This window comes from Coloeus monedula, assembly GCF_965178545.1.
Source record: "Coloeus monedula genome assembly, chromosome: W".
In the NCBI taxonomy this organism is placed as follows: domain Eukaryota; kingdom Metazoa; phylum Chordata; class Aves; order Passeriformes; family Corvidae; genus Coloeus; species Coloeus monedula.
This window is the reverse complement of record NC_138821.1, coordinates 23,748,219-23,767,015: the sequence shown is the minus strand read 5'-3', so window position 1 is coordinate 23,767,015 and position 18,797 is coordinate 23,748,219. Positions and strand designations below refer to the sequence as shown.

At 46.0% G+C, this 18,797-nt stretch overlaps 1 protein-coding gene across 2 annotated transcripts in view; it reads right to left on the bottom strand.

The window, feature by feature from the left end:
* The window catches only part of LOC309584576 (secretory carrier-associated membrane protein 1-like), a 185,665-nt gene that overhangs the window by 76,234 nt on the left and 90,634 nt on the right, over window positions 1-18,797 (bottom strand). For both annotated transcript variants that reach the window (XM_082300662.1, XM_082300663.1), the window contains 2 exons: window positions 3,685-3,783; window positions 3,304-3,415 (listed from right to left, as the gene is read on the bottom strand). In XM_082300662.1, coding sequence (XP_082156788.1) covers window positions 3,304-3,415; window positions 3,685-3,783 — 211 coding nt within the window. The remainder of the gene's footprint in view (window positions 1-3,303; window positions 3,416-3,684; window positions 3,784-18,797) is intronic.

Here is an 18,797-nt window from a genome sequence, read left to right as displayed (position 1 = left end):
CCCAGCCGCAAAGGGACATTTATTTTAAACTTGAAAAGATTCTTGAACAGCGATATGTAAATTTTAGCTTAATTCAAGCTCAAAAAGAGCTGAGACACTTCCTGGCATGGTTGTTTAAAAATTTTTTCTACGTTTCTTGGGACTTGATTCTTACCAAAGACTTCTGGAAGAATGTTTGGACACAGTTAATTTCTGAGTCAAAATATATGCCAATGGAAGAATATTTCCGTGAATATTATCTAATTACGGAGACTGTTGAACAATATCAGCTGTGTCCTTGCGAAGGGAAACATGCCTCAGGGACCGCACGACCTCGGCCACGTGCGCCTAGTGCTCTGTGGGTGGCGGCGAGGCAGTTCCCATGGGCAGGAGAGGCAGTGCGAGCTGCAGTGTCAGCGGCGGAGTGCGATGGAGTGGACCCGGCGGTGCCTGCCTGGCCCCGCGCAGCGTGTGGTGGAGCGAGCCCCGTGAATGCCTGGCCAAGAGGGGTGGCGTGTGGGCAGCAGCCAGCGGCGATGGCGGCAGAGTGGAGGCGCGCATAGCTGAAACGCATCAAAATGGAGTCGTTTGCAGGGCGGGGGGGGCGGGACAACCGTGAAGCCTGGCCAAGGCGTGGGCGCGACGCCAGGCAGCGGAAGCACAGCTGTGACTAGAGGTGGTAGCAGCAGCAGCGCGCAAGGAGCTGAGCAGCACAGCCTGGCCGGGCCTGTGCGGCCCTGAATGCGACCCCGAGAAGTCGAAACTCCGCAGTGAGAGTTCCCCATTGGTTGTTTTGTGTTCCACTGCATGGGGAGGACCCTGGTTGTCCTGTGATTGCTCAGTTCTTTGGCAGACCCCCAGCCATGTGGCTGGAGAATAAAGATCTCTGAAACATCTATCAAGAATCAGTCCCTGTTTCTTTCCACGGGCCTCACTGTCTATACGTTGCAGAAGTCCCGGCTGCAACACACACACTCCCCTGCATTCCTGCTGCTACAGAGCTGAGGAAAGCACCTTCCTGCTTTTTCCCAGTTCTCGGCTCCTTTTTCAGGAGAGAGATAGAGAGTTAAAACTCTTTGCTTTTTAGCTAGCCTGCTAGCTGAAGCAAGAACTTTCCTTGGGACTGTTCTGCTCTGGTCCGGAACAACATCACTGGGAGGCCCCAAACCACGGCCCGGATGTAACGCAGTACTTGAGCTCGAGGCACGAGCTCTGGCATGCCCCAGTTCAGAGAGAGTCCAACTATGTTATTTCTGTACGTCGCTGAAGCGACTTCGGCATCAGGAAAAGAGCTGCTGGCTGAGCTAGCTAGCTGGCTTCTTTGCAGAGGGAACACGGCAGGAGCTGATGGGATCGGCTCACGTTAGCTCGGAGACAAAGGAAGAGAGACGCTGTTCTGGTCTCACTCCTAACAGGTTTATTGTTAGAAGTTTAGCAACCCGAACAAGCTCGGAAGGGATGGAATGTGATGGGATGCTCCCCCGAGTCTTGTCCTCAGTTTTATAGAGTTTGAAAACCGCGGTGAAAGGGGAAAACAACCAATGAGTTACAAGCCAGGAGGAGGATACAATTTAACAAGAACCACTGGGGGAAACTGAGAGGCGGGAGCTATAACAGAGAACCAGTGAACAACCAAGTAACCGAGAATTTTCCCGAACCGGGGGAGGCAGCTTGTACCCGGGCACCGCCCAGGGGGGTTGCAGCTTTGGCTTCTGAGCCGCCCATCGACCCACCCTCTGAGTCTGCCTCTTCGGGAAACTCGATCCAGGGGATGGGCTGGGATTGACTGGCATCTCACTGCCCCAGTCCTGCAGGGGGCTGGGTCACCGCAACACTGAGGGGCCCACACAGAACCCCAGCTCCGGAGAGGGCAGAGCCACACCCACAGAAAGGACTCTGAAATCTACCCAAGTTTCTTCTCCACAGCGAGAGGTTTTATTATTTAACATTATTTATTCTTTTTCTGTGCCTGCGTGCACTTTGCTTGTTAAATAAATCGGGTTTTTTCACTTTCCTCCAAGGAATTTCTTTCCGAATGTGGTGGGGGAGGGGCTGCTGAAATCTGCCTTCTAACGGACGTTCATTTCGGACGTTCTCCTCCAAATTTGTCTCAAACCAAGATACCCCTGTAGTGGCAGGCTTTTGTGGACATCTTTCCATAACTGCCCCTGAAGGCCTTCAATAAAGATCCACTTTTATATTACCTTCTATACTAAAATTATCTCGAGTTTCATTTCTAGGTTGAAAAAGGCAACAAATCAATCCAGACCACCAATATAAGTTATTGAAATTAGATGAAGAGCAATATATGGACAAGAAAATTAACAAACATACAAACAAATTATCTGGGAGAAGAGGTACAGAGATTTAATAAAGACATTGAAAAGAATAAATACTGAGAAAATAAAAATTGTTAAATGTAGGGACAATATCATCATGATTCTTTTCCTTAGAAGAATAGCAATTCCTTATTCCCAGATCCTAGCATATGACTGGCATAAATTTTCTAAAAATTTGAATTACTAAGTGGTCATGCAATCTGGAATTGTGCTGCTGTATATTCCAATAACCACAGCAGCAAAAAAATCCCAGCAAGTGTGGAAATACAACAGTCAGATTTCTAGATACAAGTGAAAAGATCACGCAAAGTCAACCTTGCATGGTGTTTTGGTTCATTTGGGTTTTTTTTAACTTTAGACTGAAGTTTTTCCTGTAGATCTAATTCTAGCAAAGTATCTTCAGTTAAGAGGATGTAAATTTCATGTGTGAAATTGCAGTATAAAAACTGATGGTTACTTAAAGTTTGTGGCAAAATGAGATACGGGTCTTAACTATGGGTTCCAAAGCAACATATGAAAAATTAATAAAATATTAATAATAAAATTAATCTTTCTGATATTTGCATAGAATACTGTGTCTGTAACATAGCCAAAGGATAAGAAAATGTTTCAAAACTGTAACGTTCTCCTACAGCTATAAATACTGACAGAAGAGAAATCAGAGATGGTACTTATTAAGTTAGTTTACTTCTCAAACTGCTCCATTTCTATTCAACAGTATTACTTGGATATTAACTTAGAATAAAAATAGCTGATAGCAGAGAGTAACATGTAACATAGGCCTCATTTAAAATTTTTGCTGTGAAAATCTGCACAGGCCAGTTTTTATTCACTGTATTCATTGCTCCAAAGGAGATGAATTTTCTTTTCCTGAAGAGGTTATAAAACCCCCTTTGATCTGTTCCACAGTAACACTGTGAAACTAAAACAGTTTCTAAGAAAAAGTGAAATTTCTGTAATTTAAAAAAAACATTTTTATGCATACCCCCCTGCTGATTGACATTCTGCATTTCCCTTTCTTTGCGATCTAATTCAGCTGCTTTTCTTTCCAGTTCCTCTTGACGCTTTAGCAGTTCTGCCTGGGCCAAGGCATGCTCCTGAACAAAATAAGCATCATTAGATATTGATTAAAAAAATGCAAACACAAAATTATATTCCAAGTCTATTTTCCAAAATTTAGCATCTCCAGTTATGAAGACCAACCTAATATTGCACAAATTCATGCAGTAACTGATTACTTAAAGGCAGTATTCATTTTCATAAATCATCAGGAAAACAATGTTTATTTATAGAATACACAACTTTAGAAGTGTGTTTATATTACTATAATTGAAAGAAACCTAGTGCCTGAAAGTTATAGACAAACCTTTGAAATTTGTGTGTAAGCAGGTGATTCTTCTGTTGGTTTCATTATTGCTGGCTGGGTACTGGGTACATGAGGCATTCTCACATTTCCTGGAGGAGGCTAAGAAAACAAGAGACAATTACAGGGAAACAATCTCCTATTCTAATAAACATCTTTTCATTATCACTGTAAGAACTAATCCAGTTGTTTTAAAGGAACTGTTACTGATCAACTGAAAATCTGATATGCTGAGTGCAATATTTATAACTTTTAGGTTATAATATATACTCTGTGGTGCAGTGTTTTGCTTGTTTGTTTTTACACTGCACTATTTGCCATAAACACAACATGGAATTTTATGGATCAACAGAAAGTAAAAAGAATTTTAATTTTGTTCAGACATGAATATCAATAAGGACAGTTATTATTTAAGAGAATGGCAGGATTTAACAGTGATCTGTTCCTATTCTCAAACATGATGAAATTTATTAATAATATCTTCCAGAACTATCTACTTCACAAAGGTTAACCAGAGAAGCAATGCACCATATTCAAAAAGGGCAAGAAGGAGGACCCAGGGAACTCCAGGCCAATCAGCTTCTCCTCAATCCCTGGAAAGGTGATGGAGCACCTCATCCTGGAGGCCATGTCTATCCCCATGGATGACAAGAAGGTGATCAGGAGTAGTCAGCATGGATTCGCTAAAGGGAAATTATGCTTAATCAACCTGATTGTCTTCTATGACAAGACAACTATCTGCATGGATGAGGGGAGAGCAGTGGATATTGTCTACCTGGACTTCAGCAAGGCTTTTGACCCTGTTTCTCACAGCATCCTCATAGGAAAACTCAGGAAGTATGGGTTGGATGAGTGGACAGTGGGATGGATTGAGAACTGGCTGAACAGCAGATCCCAGAGGCTCATGATCAGTGGCACAGGGTCTAGTTGGAGGCCTGTCACTAGTGGTGTCCCCCAAGGTTCAATGCTGGGCTCAGTATTGTTTAACTTGTTCATCAATTACTTGGATGAAGGGGTAGATGCCTCCTCAGCAAGTTCACTGACAACACAAAGCTGGGAGGAGTGGCCAATACCCCAGAGTGCCATGCTGCCATTTAGAAAGACCTCAACAGGTTGGAGAGATGGGCAGAAAAAGCTTCTGAAATTCAACAAAGGCAAATGCAGGGTCCTGCATGTGGGAATAACCCCAGGCACCAGTAAAGTTTGGGGGTGACCTACTAGAAAGCAGCACTGCAGAAAAGGACCTGGGGGTCCTGGTGGACAACAAATTGTCCATAAGTCAGCAATGAGCCCTTGTGGCTGTATTGGGTTTGCATGGCCTGTCTTTTGGTAGCAGGGGGGCTACAGGGGTTGCTTCTGTGAGAAGCTACTAGAAGCTTCCTTCATGTCTGGCAGAGCCAATCCCTGGTGGCTCCAAAGATGGACATGCCGCTGGCCAAGGCTGGGCCAATTAGAAATGGTAGTAAAGCCTCTGTGATCACATAAGAAGAAAGAAAAGTTGTTGCACAGTTGTAATTGCAGACAGAGAAGAGCAGTGTGAGAACATGTGAGAAGAACAACTATGCCGACGCCAAGGTCAGTGAAGAAGGAGGGGGAGGAGGTGGTCCAGGAACCAGAGCTGGGATTCCTCTGCAGCCCATGGTGAAGACCAAGGTGAAGAAGCTGTGCCCTGGCAGCCCATGGTGATCCAGAGATCCACCTGCAGCCTGCAGAGGAGCTCCTCACCAAAGCAGGTGGATGCCCTGGCTTAGTGGGCACCTGGCATCCAGCCAAGGTCAAACCACTACAGTCCCCCACAGGGTCACTGGTCCTGTTAGGAGCCTGCTCCAGCACAGGCTTCCCACAGGGTCACAACCTCTTCTGGGCACATCCACCTGCTCTGGTATGGGGTCCTCCACAGGCTGCTCCACCATTAATCTCCATAGGCTACATGGAGAAAATCTGCCCCACAATGGTCTTCATCACAGGCTGCAGGGGGAATCTCTGCTCTGGTGCCTGGAGCACCTCCTCCCCTTCCTTCTCCACTGACCTTGGCATCAGCAGACTTGTTTCTCACACATATTCTCACTCGTCTCACAGCTGCTCTTGTGCAGCAGTTCTCCCCCTCCCCTCCTTCTTAAACATGTTATCCCAGAGGCACTACCACCTGTAGAAGCCTGGAAGATAAGGGGGCTAACATGCATGTCTCAGACATCGATAGCCAGGACTGGTGATCTCTCTTTCTCCCTTTCTTTCTCTCTCCCCCTCTATAATTAATCTTTCCCTTTCTCTCTTCCCTACCCCTTTATCCAAAACCCACTTCCATGTGTTTATATAGTACATCAGAGACTAACATACCAATTCCCATGCTAAGTGTGTAATCTACTAATAAAACGATGCAAGTTTTTGCAGACCCTCTGGCTTTTGTCATTCCTTTCAACCACAAGCATCTATGAATTTTGGGTGTGTTTTCCCCTCCCCTTAAGGGTGGGATATCACACCGCCATCGCTGATTGGCCTGGCCTTGGCCAGTGGTGGGTCTGTCTTGAAACCAGCTGGCATTGGCTCTATCTGACTTCTGGCAGCTTCGCACAGAAGCCACCCCTGTACGCCCCTGCTACCAAAACCCTGTAATGGAAAGCCAATACACCAACCATCTTTTGAAATGCACAGAGGAGAAAACATCATGCCTGAGTAAACTCCACCTCTGTGTATAATATTGCATCATATCAAAATCATCTTTCCACTTTATATATCAACTCCTAACAAAATACTGAAATATCAGAGAAGTCTCATTCCTCAAAAATACTCAGTGATTTAAGCTTTTCATCATAAGAAAGGATTACTCATTGTTTTAGGATGAAGACACACAAAGTTGGTTAAAGACAGTATTGCTATTCCTTATGTTGGAGCGTTCTGTGATAAGGACAAAGGTCTCTTGTATGACAACGCCTACAAAAACTAGACAACCATCAACAGTCTTATCATCTGCTTCAAACATAAAATACAAACCATGTACTAAAGTAATAGCTACTGAACAAAAATGCATTAGGCATTTTAGGCCAGAGCAATGCTACAAAAGTCCCCCTTTAGCTCTATGGCTAAGGTAACAGTAGCTTTGAAAGCATAATTGATAAGAAGCTGCTGTGAGAGATTGGAAGGATTGCTGGCTCAAAACATTTTGGGCATCTGTGTGGGGGAATGGGCAGGTCAGGCCTTGCCCTGGTGAGGCAATGCCCTGCTCCGAATACCCCACTCCTGCAATGGCTGCCAATCACTTGCACACCAGAGGCAATGTTCCACACCCTGCCTCTGGACCCCCTAACCCAGCTCCTAAGAGGCCAGATGACCAGAAGTCCCATCTGGGGGAAGGGCCCAGAAAAGCCAAAAGGTACTTAACCCAGAACAGGCAAGCATGTCTTGACCCCGTAGCTCCCTTGGATTTTATATCAGCTGAGACACCACTGGAAACCAGGAGTGGTAGCTATATTTGTTCTTTTCTACATCTTTTCTCTCTTTCTCCTTCTTCTAATTCCCTCTTCTTGGAGTTTTGAGTAACTTGAAATTGGATGGGCTTGGAGTTTGCTAAGTTGAATGGTCTAAGTTAATGCTTCGTGAAATGTTTTGTGTTAATTGAATGTTGCTCTAAACGTTTGCCAAAGTTCTCTGATTTTCTGAAGTTGCCAGTAAAGGTTATTTTTGTTTTGACCTATTGAGAATATCTTGTTGGTATTTTTCCTGTGTGTCTAATTCAGGTTACATAAAAAACCATAAGCCTTTTTAAGAGTCTTGCTGAGCAAGTTTTGGGGTCTTACAGCTGCCTGCTAGACTAATGAGCAAGACCGCCCACAGTCTCCAGTAAGGACTCCAGTAGCCCTTCACAGACATCTGTAATAGCATTTAAAGGTGGATTGGCAGGCTAGAATTGAACAATGTGTTCAAAGATACCTATCTTTGAAAGACATTTTGTCCAAATAACCTGCAGTGCTGGTAATGACTGGAACATGCATATATGCTTAGGAATAAAGGAACCCATCAGAAATCTCATTAGAGATACATAATGAAACATGCTAGTCAACAGCATATATGATAGATGACTAATATAAGGAGCTAATTACGTGAAAGATTATTTTGATTCATATTTCTGCTTAAGTTCCACTATATGCTAGCTGGAAACCTATACACTGTTAGAATTGATGTCCATGATACACATGCCTAGGTAAGAGCCTGTTGTCATGGTTTAAGCCAGCTGGCAACTAAGTATCACACAACCACTCACTCAACCTCACCGCCCCCCAACACCCCTCTGGGTGGGGAGGAGAATCAGACAAAAACCTAAACCTCATGCATAGAGATAAGAACAGTTTAATAATTGAAATAAAATATAATAATAATAATAATAATGATAATACTGAATCAGGGGGAGGAGGGGGAAGCAGAGGTTAAATGATTTGCTAAGAAGCTGTTTGTTAAAAACAATGCATACAGCTTGCTCAACACTTATTGTGCCTACAAAAGCAGAATGAGAAGATATAAGACTATTGATAAAGGGAAAGAATCTTGACCAAAGATCCTGTTTTCGAACCTAAAACTAACTTAAACCAGCCTTGAAGTTTGGACTTGGGCCAGGGACATAAAGAGCATGCACAGGGAAGCAAGGTGAAAAGTTCAGAAGGAGGAAGACTCTTTACTTCATCTGAGGAAGACTCCTACTTCATCCCGGAGACCCCTGTCCATGACCACCAGACAACACTGCGCAAGCACAACCCAGATGTAAATGACTTTTGAGCTCATTATAATACGAGGCGAGGCTAGGCAGGGCTAGGTAATGAATATGTATAGGCATATTAGGAAACTTAATGAATATGGAGCTTGAAACCCGATATATACCAAGCTGAATGCAGCTGTCGGCACGCATGACTTTGGAGGAATTATCCCTCATGCGTCCCAGCGCTGGAATAAATATACCTACTCTACTACTTATTTCAGTAGTGGAGTCTTTTCCTTGTATCATTTTGGCGAGCTGGCAGGAGGAACTCTGTCTGGCTGCAGGATTGGCTGAGGAGCGGATGTCCTAGGCGCGCCCCAGGGCTTTCCTGGAGGAACTCCGCCTCTTGGCTCACTCACTGGGAGGGCAGACAGCAACCTGCTGGGACTGTGGATAAATGGTATGTTCTGGATTTAGGGTGCCTGTAAGTTGTACGCATGGCCAGGGCTGCTGGTAAGCCGCGCAGAGAGACATCTGGCGCACAGCATAGTCCCTTGTGTGGGTAAAGGTGGAGCTTGCAAGCAACCGGCTACGGAAGCCGGGAAGGGCAGCTGGCTACGGAAGACAACAAGGGGGAGTCGCCAACTGATAGAGCGGCTGCTAGCAATCCTGAGAGCAGATTGGGTGATTCTGGGGGGGGGGGGGGGGTTTCCGCCAGAACTTGTTGATGATTGTATTGGGGAAAATAAATAAATGGGACCCTGAAGTTATTAAAAGTGAGTGTTATGAATATTTTGTCTACTAGTAGCTGGTTTGAGTGTTGTTGTGTTGCTTATATGTCTGTGTGGATATTGGTTGTTGTTGGACTGCTTTTATGTGTATGTGGCCGTGTATTAGCTCGCCTATTTGTTTGTAGATCGGAGATGTGTATGTTGCCATGTGTTGTTTAAGTATGTTGTATTGAAGCATTTGTTTGGAGCGGTGCCTGATTATTGATTTTTGTGCTAGTAGAATTAGAATTGTAGGTAGGCGAGAGGTTAGAAGAACCCCTCCCCCTCAGTAGTTTGGACTTGATTCTTGGGATCCCCAACGCCTTTCTAATATAGCTCCATCTGATTTCCCTTTTGAAATCCTGTGTTTAGTGTGTGAAAACAGTTGTGAAGCTTGTATTTGTGTGCATGTATTAATTGTGAGAGAAAATTGTATTGTACTTCTACTACAAGGAGTGGGTGGTGTCCAAGCTGCCAGAGGAGAGAGCTTGGTATCAGACTAGAAAGAGCAGAAATAAAGAACTTGGCAGAAAATGAAGGTGTAGATAATGTTAGAGAGGAGAGAGTGGCAGAGAATAGTAAGAAATTTGAGAGGAACTAGTTAGAAAAGTATGGCAAGTGTATGTAAGAAGGGATGAAGAAAAGGCAAAAGCAAAGGCAAAGGTGATGGCAGAAGTTATAAGAATTGTAGACATTGTGGTTAATAGACTTGAGTGTTTAGTTCCCTTTTCTGCTTGGTTTTTTGTGTGGAGCTGTAAGGTTCCTGTTATGTGGTGCTTGTGCAGAGCCGAAAGGCTCCTGTTTGGAGGGGACCCATGCCCCTGTGCCTTTTGTGTTTTGTTGTGAAAAGCCAAAATTGACGGGTTTCAGTCCTGAGGCCAATCTGGAGCTCCTATCTTGTGGGGACCCCCCCCCCCCCCCCAGTCTATGGTTTATTGTGGAGAGCTAGAATTGGCAGATTCTAATCCTGAAGCCAATTCTGCAGCTACAGCCTTGTGGAGATAGTGCTGCCCCTATGCAGGCCAAGGTATTTGTCATGCAGCCTCATCTGTGGGGGCTATAGAGAAACGATAGGGGAAAATGCCTGTCCTGAGTGGCCAGTGAAGAGAAAAAAAAAAAAAGAAAAAGCAATTCAAATGCCTGATTCACAGACTGCAACTCGTGCAAAACTTTTAAAAGCAGTGTCACTTCCTCCACTGAAGAATCAATTAGAAGAAACCCTGTTGGTGCCTGTCCGAAGGGACGCCCGGCCCCAGGACTTGCCCAGGCATGTCCGGACTTGTCTCTGCCATGTGCTCTGAATCCCCTTTGTTCCAAGCACGGGTAGAATTTGAAAGTAGCACGGACTCCCCTGAAACAGAGTCCGATTGGCTGGTTACCATGGATCCACCCCCTGCTCTCCCTGTTCTCCTCCCCCAAATAAAGGCAGCCGATTGCAGCTGGCCCGCCCCGTTTCTCCTGTCTCTCCCTTCTGTGAACAGATTCTCTCGTCCCTCCTGGGATGAGAGGAATAAAGAAAACAAGAATACAGGCATGGAGTCAGGGCTATATTTCTACCTCTTTGCTTCTGCTTATGATGATAGCCTGACAGCTATCACTTGTCGCATTTCGGAGCTGCTGAACTGCTGGATCGCCCGTGCCGTCTCTCCAGGCAGCTCGAGGCATTCCAGGGCATAGAACGGTGAGTCTGCCGACTGAGCGAGCAGTGAATTCTCGTCAATTGGTGCCCCACATGCTATCTCGGAACCACAGTTCTAGAGAGACTTTTAGGGTGTCCCGGCAAGCCACGTGCATGCAGTGCCAGCACTCTGCAGCCCTGCTGCCGCTTTTTGTGCGGTAGCGAGCTCAGAGCACCAGCCGAAGGCCCCTCACGCCACGTGGCATGGGAAGGGCTGAACAGCAAAGGACCCACTTCACTGATTTTTTTCACTGGACCGGCTTTCCTGTGGTAAATCCAAAGCTTTGGTGAGTATTTCCCCGCTGGCTTGGGGGCTCGTGTCTTGTAGCTGATTTCGGTGCAATTTTTTTTCTTTTTTTCCGTTTTTTTCACGACTTGGGGCTGAGGGAGTGGTGTTGTTTTTATAATGGGATCCGAAGTCTCTGCACACCACAGAGAAATATATTACCAAGTTCAGAGTTACCTGTCTTGTACTGGGCATAAATATCCTAAAAGTTTAGTTCAATCTTTTGTGCACTGGCTTTTGCAGTACTTTCCTCAGCTAACCTCCGAAGACATAAGGTCTTCTGAGTTCTGGGATGGCGTCAGGAGAAAGCTTTCCACTCTCAGGTGCTCAGGAGACGAAACAGTTTCAAAATTTTTTCCTCTTCTGCTACTAACTTACACTTTGCCAAATAAGAACGCAGTACAGGAGAAGCCACTGCAAAAATCCCCAGTTGACTCCCTTATACTTTCTCCTAACCCCCATGTCCCTGATCCTGCTTCCCCTACGCTGGAAAACATGGCTGGAGCAGCCTGCTCTTTAGCACAGGAGAGCTAGCAACCTCCTGACCCACCCGTGTCTCCTCAGCACCCTGCCTTGGACGGGAATCCAGACCCTGTACTGGGAACTTTCCAACCACTTTTCTCCACTCCCTTGTCCCCAGTTTCTAGTCCACATGTTGTAAGCGCCCGAAAAAAACCCCTTTTGCCCCGATCTCTTTGTTCCCAGGAACAGCAATAGCCATGTGCTTGTAGCACGGAAAAACCCCCCCCCCCCGACCCCTTTTCCCCGAGTCTATCTGTTTCCAACAATGGCAGAGGCCATGTGGCCTCATCTCCTAACTACACCTCCCACAATCCCTTTCACCTCCATCTCAGAAATCCCTTCATGTCTCCATCCCCTCCCACGCCTGCGTTGAAACCTACCCCTACCCTCTACCCCGCCCCCACTGCGTCGTGTTTCACCCCTCCCTCTGTTTCCACCCAGGAGGCACGCATTGCTCCCACCCCTGAGGGCAGCACCGCCCCCTCCACCCACAACCCTGTCCCCAACCCCTCCCCTCCTCCTGCTGCCTCCACCCCTCCACTCCCCACCCCTGCTTCCCACTGTCCAACCTCATGGTCCCATGGTCATGTAACTACCCCTTTACATCCAGGAACCCATGGCTAACAGGAAGTGCCTCCAGCTGCTACTACTCTCCCTCGTAGTAGCACAGGAGCTAACCCTAGCTGGACTCCTTTCCCATATTCCAATATCAAAGATTTGTGCAATGCAATTAAGGAGTTTGGGATGCATAGTTGTAGGAACCCAGAGTGCCAAGAATATTTCTCTGCCTGTTTTTAAGGGTTCTTACCCCCCTGAACAACACTGTTTTAGCTTCAAACCTTGGAAAAAATTACCAACAGTCAGACAACAACTAGAAAATACAGTGGTGTGAATTAGGTGATAGACTACTATGCAAGATTGTCACAGGGTGAAAAATTTAGAGGTTTTGGGCTTCTCTTTGTAGTACACAGATAAGAGTAAAAAATATCAAAATGGAGGATTGTTGTTGTTCTCTAAACCTTCTTCTCCTTCTTCTACTACTCCATATTCTGCAGTAAAAGTAGTTTGGAATGATTGGATAGAAAATTCCGCAGCTCCTAGTCATGTTACTGAATAATTGGTAGGAAAGTGAAAATAATGTGCATTTTTAGTAACTATTGGTTAAAATATCTTTAAAAGGCTGTGTAAATCTTGATAATTATTCTCACTCCTACTTTTCTGTCTTCTATGCTGTACCTGGGTCACGCTAGTGGCTCTGTTCCTCTGATAAGACTTTATAAACAGCTATCTGGAAGCATTGAAACTCAAGGAAACGGTTTATCTCTCAAACTCCTTGCAAGGACTTTCAGCAAATTCTCTCCCATCAGGACAGACTCGATTTAGGGCACGGTAAAGTGTCAGTTGGTGCTCCGTGTTTGGCCTCATTGGAATGAAACAACCCAAAACCTTTTGGACAGCAGCGCGCAACCAGAAACGGACGAAAAGAACACCCCGGGGTTGGCTTTGAAACTCCAGGATCCCCTAACTTCGGTCGACAGGGGGGAGGAGGAGCCGTGAACTGCTGGACGGAAGTCAGACTGGAATTTCATGAGCCGATAACATCTACAAAAACAAGGTAAGCTGTCCAAAACTAGACCAAGAAACAAATTCTGGGCGCAGTTCCATCCCACGCGGAGGCAAATATGGTACATAGTTTTGAAAACTTAGTTCGAAACCATCCCTTACCAGCATCTAAAAAAGAAATACGTTGCTTGCTGTCCTGGATAAAAAGAGAATTTCCTGATGCAGTGATCGGAGATTTATATTTACCATCTTTTTGGGAGAATATCAACACTATTCTATACCATTACGCTAGTCTAAGAGATGAAACGGCTCAGAAATTAATATCACCAGCTAGAGTAATTTATGGAACGCTTTTAGAGGTGGCACCTCCTGCTTCTGATGAAGAGGAGATGTTTAAAACTCCCGAGGAGATTGCGCTGACACCCGTGAAAGCAGCAGGAGATTTTAAAACCCCGTTCAAACCCTCCCCACCCTCAGAGACGGGCAGAAAATGTGATGTTCGTGCGAAAGTTCCCCAGGCTTTCAGCAAAAGCGGTTATGAGTCCCTGCAGGCAGTGGGGGGGGGGGGGGGGGGGGGGGGGGGGAGCGTGGCCATTCCGGAGGCGGAATGGGAATTTTTGCTGGAGACGAAATTAAAACTTTTGATCGGTCCGACGGAGGAGCATGATACGGCAATTTTAGAGTTCCCTTCATGCGCGCATGCCCGGGGGGGAGACGGGGGGTCCCTGACCACCTCCCTAAAATGGAGCCTGCCTCAGAGGGCATGGTTTCCATCTCGCCTGAACCACCCGTTACGGCGCAAGGCAGGGACAGGTCCGTACCTCCTGGGTCTGGGTTCCTCCCATCAGATGAACCATGTGCGTGGCCAGGGGTGGTCCCAGAGCTTCCATCTGTCCCTCCCGCTACCCCCACACAGCGCGGATTCGCGGCCGCTTCCGCGTTTGAAGGGCCCGCTGCGGCGGTGGCGGTGGCGCCTGCTGCTGTCGTCATCACTCCAGCCAGTGCCGACCCAGCTTTACTTCCGCGTTTGGGAGACCTCGCTTCCATGCCTGCGTGGCATAAGCCACCCGTCCTCAGACACCGCGGTTACCCCGGCAACGCCGCTCGCAACTCAAGCTGCTCCTGGCTCCACCCCCAGCCCTGGCTGGGGCGTCATCCACGCCCTGGGCTTCAGCCAAGCCACGCCCCCACTGCCCGGCACCAGCGCTTCTCGGACCAGCCAGGCCCCGCCCCCAGTCCTGGCTCCTCGCTCTGCACGGCTGCCAGGCACGGATGCCTCAGCTGCTACACCGGCACAGCCGGTATGCACAGCGCCTCCAGCCAGCTCTGCAATTCCATCGGCTACGGCAGCTCCATCGTACAAGCTTTCAGCAGCTACACCTCATACCAGCTCTGTGTCAACACAGCCCCCGTCTGCACTGCAGCCACGGCCAAGGGCACACAGCAGAAGCATGTCAGCAACTACCATGTCACCATCGCATGTACCCCCTATCATCCCTGTGACAACACCACTCAGAGAATTATCACAACAATCACACGATGTTAAACCACATCTCCCATACGATTTCGACGAAACAAAAACGATTTTATCTCCAGAAAACAGAGAGGACTTTCTCAGCTGTATACTGTCACCTGGTCCATCACAACAGGGCCAAGCACGTGTTATTCATATTAAAAGTGAAGTCTCGGAGCGAGACATTCCACTTCATGCGCATTCTTCTTGAACTTCTCAGGGACATTCAGCCAATTTTATGGGACTTTATCATTCTCAAGTGCCTATTCAGGACCTCAGTGGAGAGGATATGGTGACCATCACAGCTTCAGAAGGCATTCCTCTATCTTCTCGAACTTCATCTCATTTTTTTACAACGAGCACTAGAACTCCAACTTCTCGTATGCCTTCTTCAAAGCTTCGAATTCCACAACAACAGGCATCTGATCCCTCATTTTTCCACTGTCGCTTTCGGCTTTCAGATGACTTTGTTTGTCATCTTGCCTTCCAACTGAGAGAATGTGCAGAAGATGATTTACCTCAAGAGGTTGGTGCACTGGGTCCCCAGCCCTCACCCATCCTGCATGGTGGCACTACCCTATCCAGATCCACTGTACCCTCTCCTTCAGTATTCAGATCAAAGCCACCTGCGATGGCAGGTTCAGCCACTCCTCATTTATTACCTTACAGTGCACAGCCACGAATACCGTTCCCTATTCCTCATCCAAGAGGGGGAGAAGAAGATGGAATGCATGGATTCTTCAGTGAAGAAGAACCTGCATCCTTGCAGTCCAATCAAGCTGCAAGTTCACAAGATGCTGGTATGGACATGGTTTCACCTGACAAATATGTTTCAAGAGATACGTTTGCTACAACAGACTGGTCAAGTATTAGGAAAAAAGGACTTAAAGACAGAGATTTTACTATGGCCGAAACAGATAGTATTGTAATGCCGGTTACGTATACCAGACACAATCAAAATCCTTCTGTATGACAACCTATGGATCATCAAGTTATCAAAGATTTAATGGATGCAGTGAAGAATCATGGACTGGGAAGTCCATACTTCAAACAGCTTTTGAGAGGCACATTTAACAATTATGATTTGGTACCTTTTGACTGTAGAAGTATTGCCTCAACAATACTTACAGATGCACAACTCCTGCTATGGGATGCAAGATGGAGAAAAGCACTTCATGAGCTGAGAGAAAAATATGCAAGAGGACCACATGCAGCTCTCACATTAGAGCAATTGGCTGGTGATGAACCTCATGGTAGACCTGAAGATCAGGCAGTGGTTTTGCCTTGAAATGTGCTTATAGATATCAAAGAAGCAGCACAAACAGCAATCTTAAAAATTCCACCTACTGGAACCCCAGAAGGCATTTACACAGAAGTAAAGCAAGGTCTTGCTGAAACTTTTACCTCATTCGTCGATCGTCTAAAGCAAGCCTTGGACAGACAAGTCAGTGATGAAGCGGCAAAACCATATCTGCTACCAAGTCTTGCTTTTGCGAACGCTAATGCAGAGTGCAAACATATAATCAGTGCTATACTTGGTCAGGCAACCATAACTGAAATGATAGAAGCATGCAGTAAGGTGGGCACACCTCAGCATGTTGCAGCAGTCCAAGCAAATGCTTTTGGACAAGAACTTGGAAAACTTCTTAAAGAGCAAATAGCAGCTACGACACAAGTGATGGCGACGGCTCAATCCGTAATTCCACAAGGAACACAGTTATCGGAGAAGGTCACTCAAACTCCCTCAGCTGGACCATCTGTAGATTTCCCAGTGACCCAGAATTGCTACCACCAGGGGCGCAATGCGAATTGGCAGCTTCCGAATTAGTATGTTTTATGGATGAAAATCATGCAGTGATACCCACAGGGATCACTGGAACATCTTGGAAGAGAAAAGACTTTTTAATAGTAGGCAAGGAAAGATCTAGCATCATAGGGCTCATTGTTTTTCCATCAATTGTTTCAGCAGATCAAAATGAAGAGCTAACAGTTTTGGTTCAACCTTTACGTCCTCCACTGGTTATTCCAGAAAATACTCCAATAGCCAAAGCTATTGCTTTACCATCTCATGCAACAGAACAGATCATGCCAGTGACTGATCAACAAGCTTCAGTTGACATTGAAGACGTGGACATTCATGCCAGTTGGATGAAGCAGATAGGTCGTGATCGACCTGTGCTCGTTTGCAGCTTAACATGTGGAGACAAGACAATTTCAATTAAGGGAATGTTGGACACTGGTGCAGATGTTACAGTCATCTCTTATCTCTTTTGGCCTAAAGAATGGCGCTTGAGAGCACCTCTGAACTCGCTTTCAGGTATTGGAGGAAATACCCTATGCCTGCAGAGTGAGCATGCAATTGTTGTTTCAGGACCTGGAGGAAAAACAGCAATCATTTGTCCTTTCATTGTGCAGAAGCCCATCACAGTATGGGGAAGAGACATCTTACCACAATGGGGAACAAAGATAGAAGTGGATTTTTAATAGGGGTCGCTGCAGCACTCACCACCTTGAAATTAACCTGGAAAACAGATGAACCTGTATAGGTGGACCAGTGGCTGCTGGAAGAGAAGAAACTGAGTGCTCTCAAGAGTCTTGTTAAAGAACAATTGCAAAAAGGCCACTTAAAACCAACTAATAGTCCCTGAAATTCTCCAGTATTCGTGATTCGCAAGAAAACCTCCAGTTCATGGAGATTGCTCCATGACCTCAGAAAGATTAATGAGGTCATTGAAGAAATGGGACCATTTCAACTTGGACTTCCATCTCTCTCGATGATTTCGAGAGATTGGCCACTTGTAATCATTGATCTCAAAGATCATTTCTTCAACATCCCACTTCATCCAGAGGATGCTCCTCGATTTGCATTTTCTGTCCCAAGCATCAACAGACAAGAACCTCTGCAAAGATATCATTGGGTTGTTCTTCCACAAGGTCTCAAAAATTCTCATACCATTTGTCAATGGTTTGTTGTGGAAGGTATCTTTTCAGCTTTATACTGGCTAAGCTAGTGGTTTAATGCCTTAGAAAGCCTCGAGCAGCCTAGAGAGGTAGCACGGACAATCTAGCACTTTATTAGCTCTAAAATCGGTACCTGTATCAGCTGCAAAGCAAATACCATCATCAGAAGCAAAGAGGGAGAAATATTGCTCCCTGCTCGCTCAATTTCCCACAGTTAGAAGCTTTCAAATGAGACAGACAACAAGGGATGTTCACAGGAAGACAGCTGAGCCAAGAGAGGGCAGGGCTTCCCTCGACCATCTCTTTTATTAGGAGAAGGGGAAAGGGGAGGACTGGGGCGGACCCGGGGTGACCAGCCAATCAGACACTGCTAAAGAGTTTGAGTTACATTTGGTTTTGCCCGCGCTTAGAACAAAGGAGCTCAGAGCACGTGGCAGGAGCAAGTGTCTTTGGGAGGGGGAGGGGAAGCTCAGAACAGGCAGCAACAATTCCCTATTTTTTTTCTTTAAAGCTGGGTTGTAACTCTTAGTAACTTAAAACTGTATAGAACAGTAATAAAACAACAGTGCAAAATATAATTGGAATCTATCGTCCCTACAACTCGACAGTACCTAGGATGCCTTTCAACTAGTTCCCCAGTTAAAACTCAGGGGTTTAGTTAGGACATCTATGGTATGGAGTATCAGGACAAAGATTTACAAAATACAGTGCAAAACCTGAATGCAAAACAGTGCAATTTAACTTAAGGGATTAACATCAAAATCTGCAGTAGGGGGTTTACATGAGGGTGCAAAATTAGGATCCTTTTTATGGCGTCTCTTCCAGGAGGCAGTTTTAACCTCCTTAATTTTTGAGGAAGTGACATAAGGTTTTACCCATTTCCCTGGGATCCATCTCAGTCCTTGAGGGGTAGATACACTGGCATACCCACATCCCCAAGTTACAAGTTTGTATGGTCCTTGGATTTTTTGAGTCTCTGGGTCCCGGATCAGGACTTCTGGATTTTCCTTCAGTTTCTGCCTCCCGGTGTTCTGGAGATGATGATAGATGGCAGGGTTTGGATCCTCAAAGGTGCCAATCAGGAAGTTTATGATAAACAGTGCTTTGCTGAATCTGAGGACAGGTGAGTTGAGTTT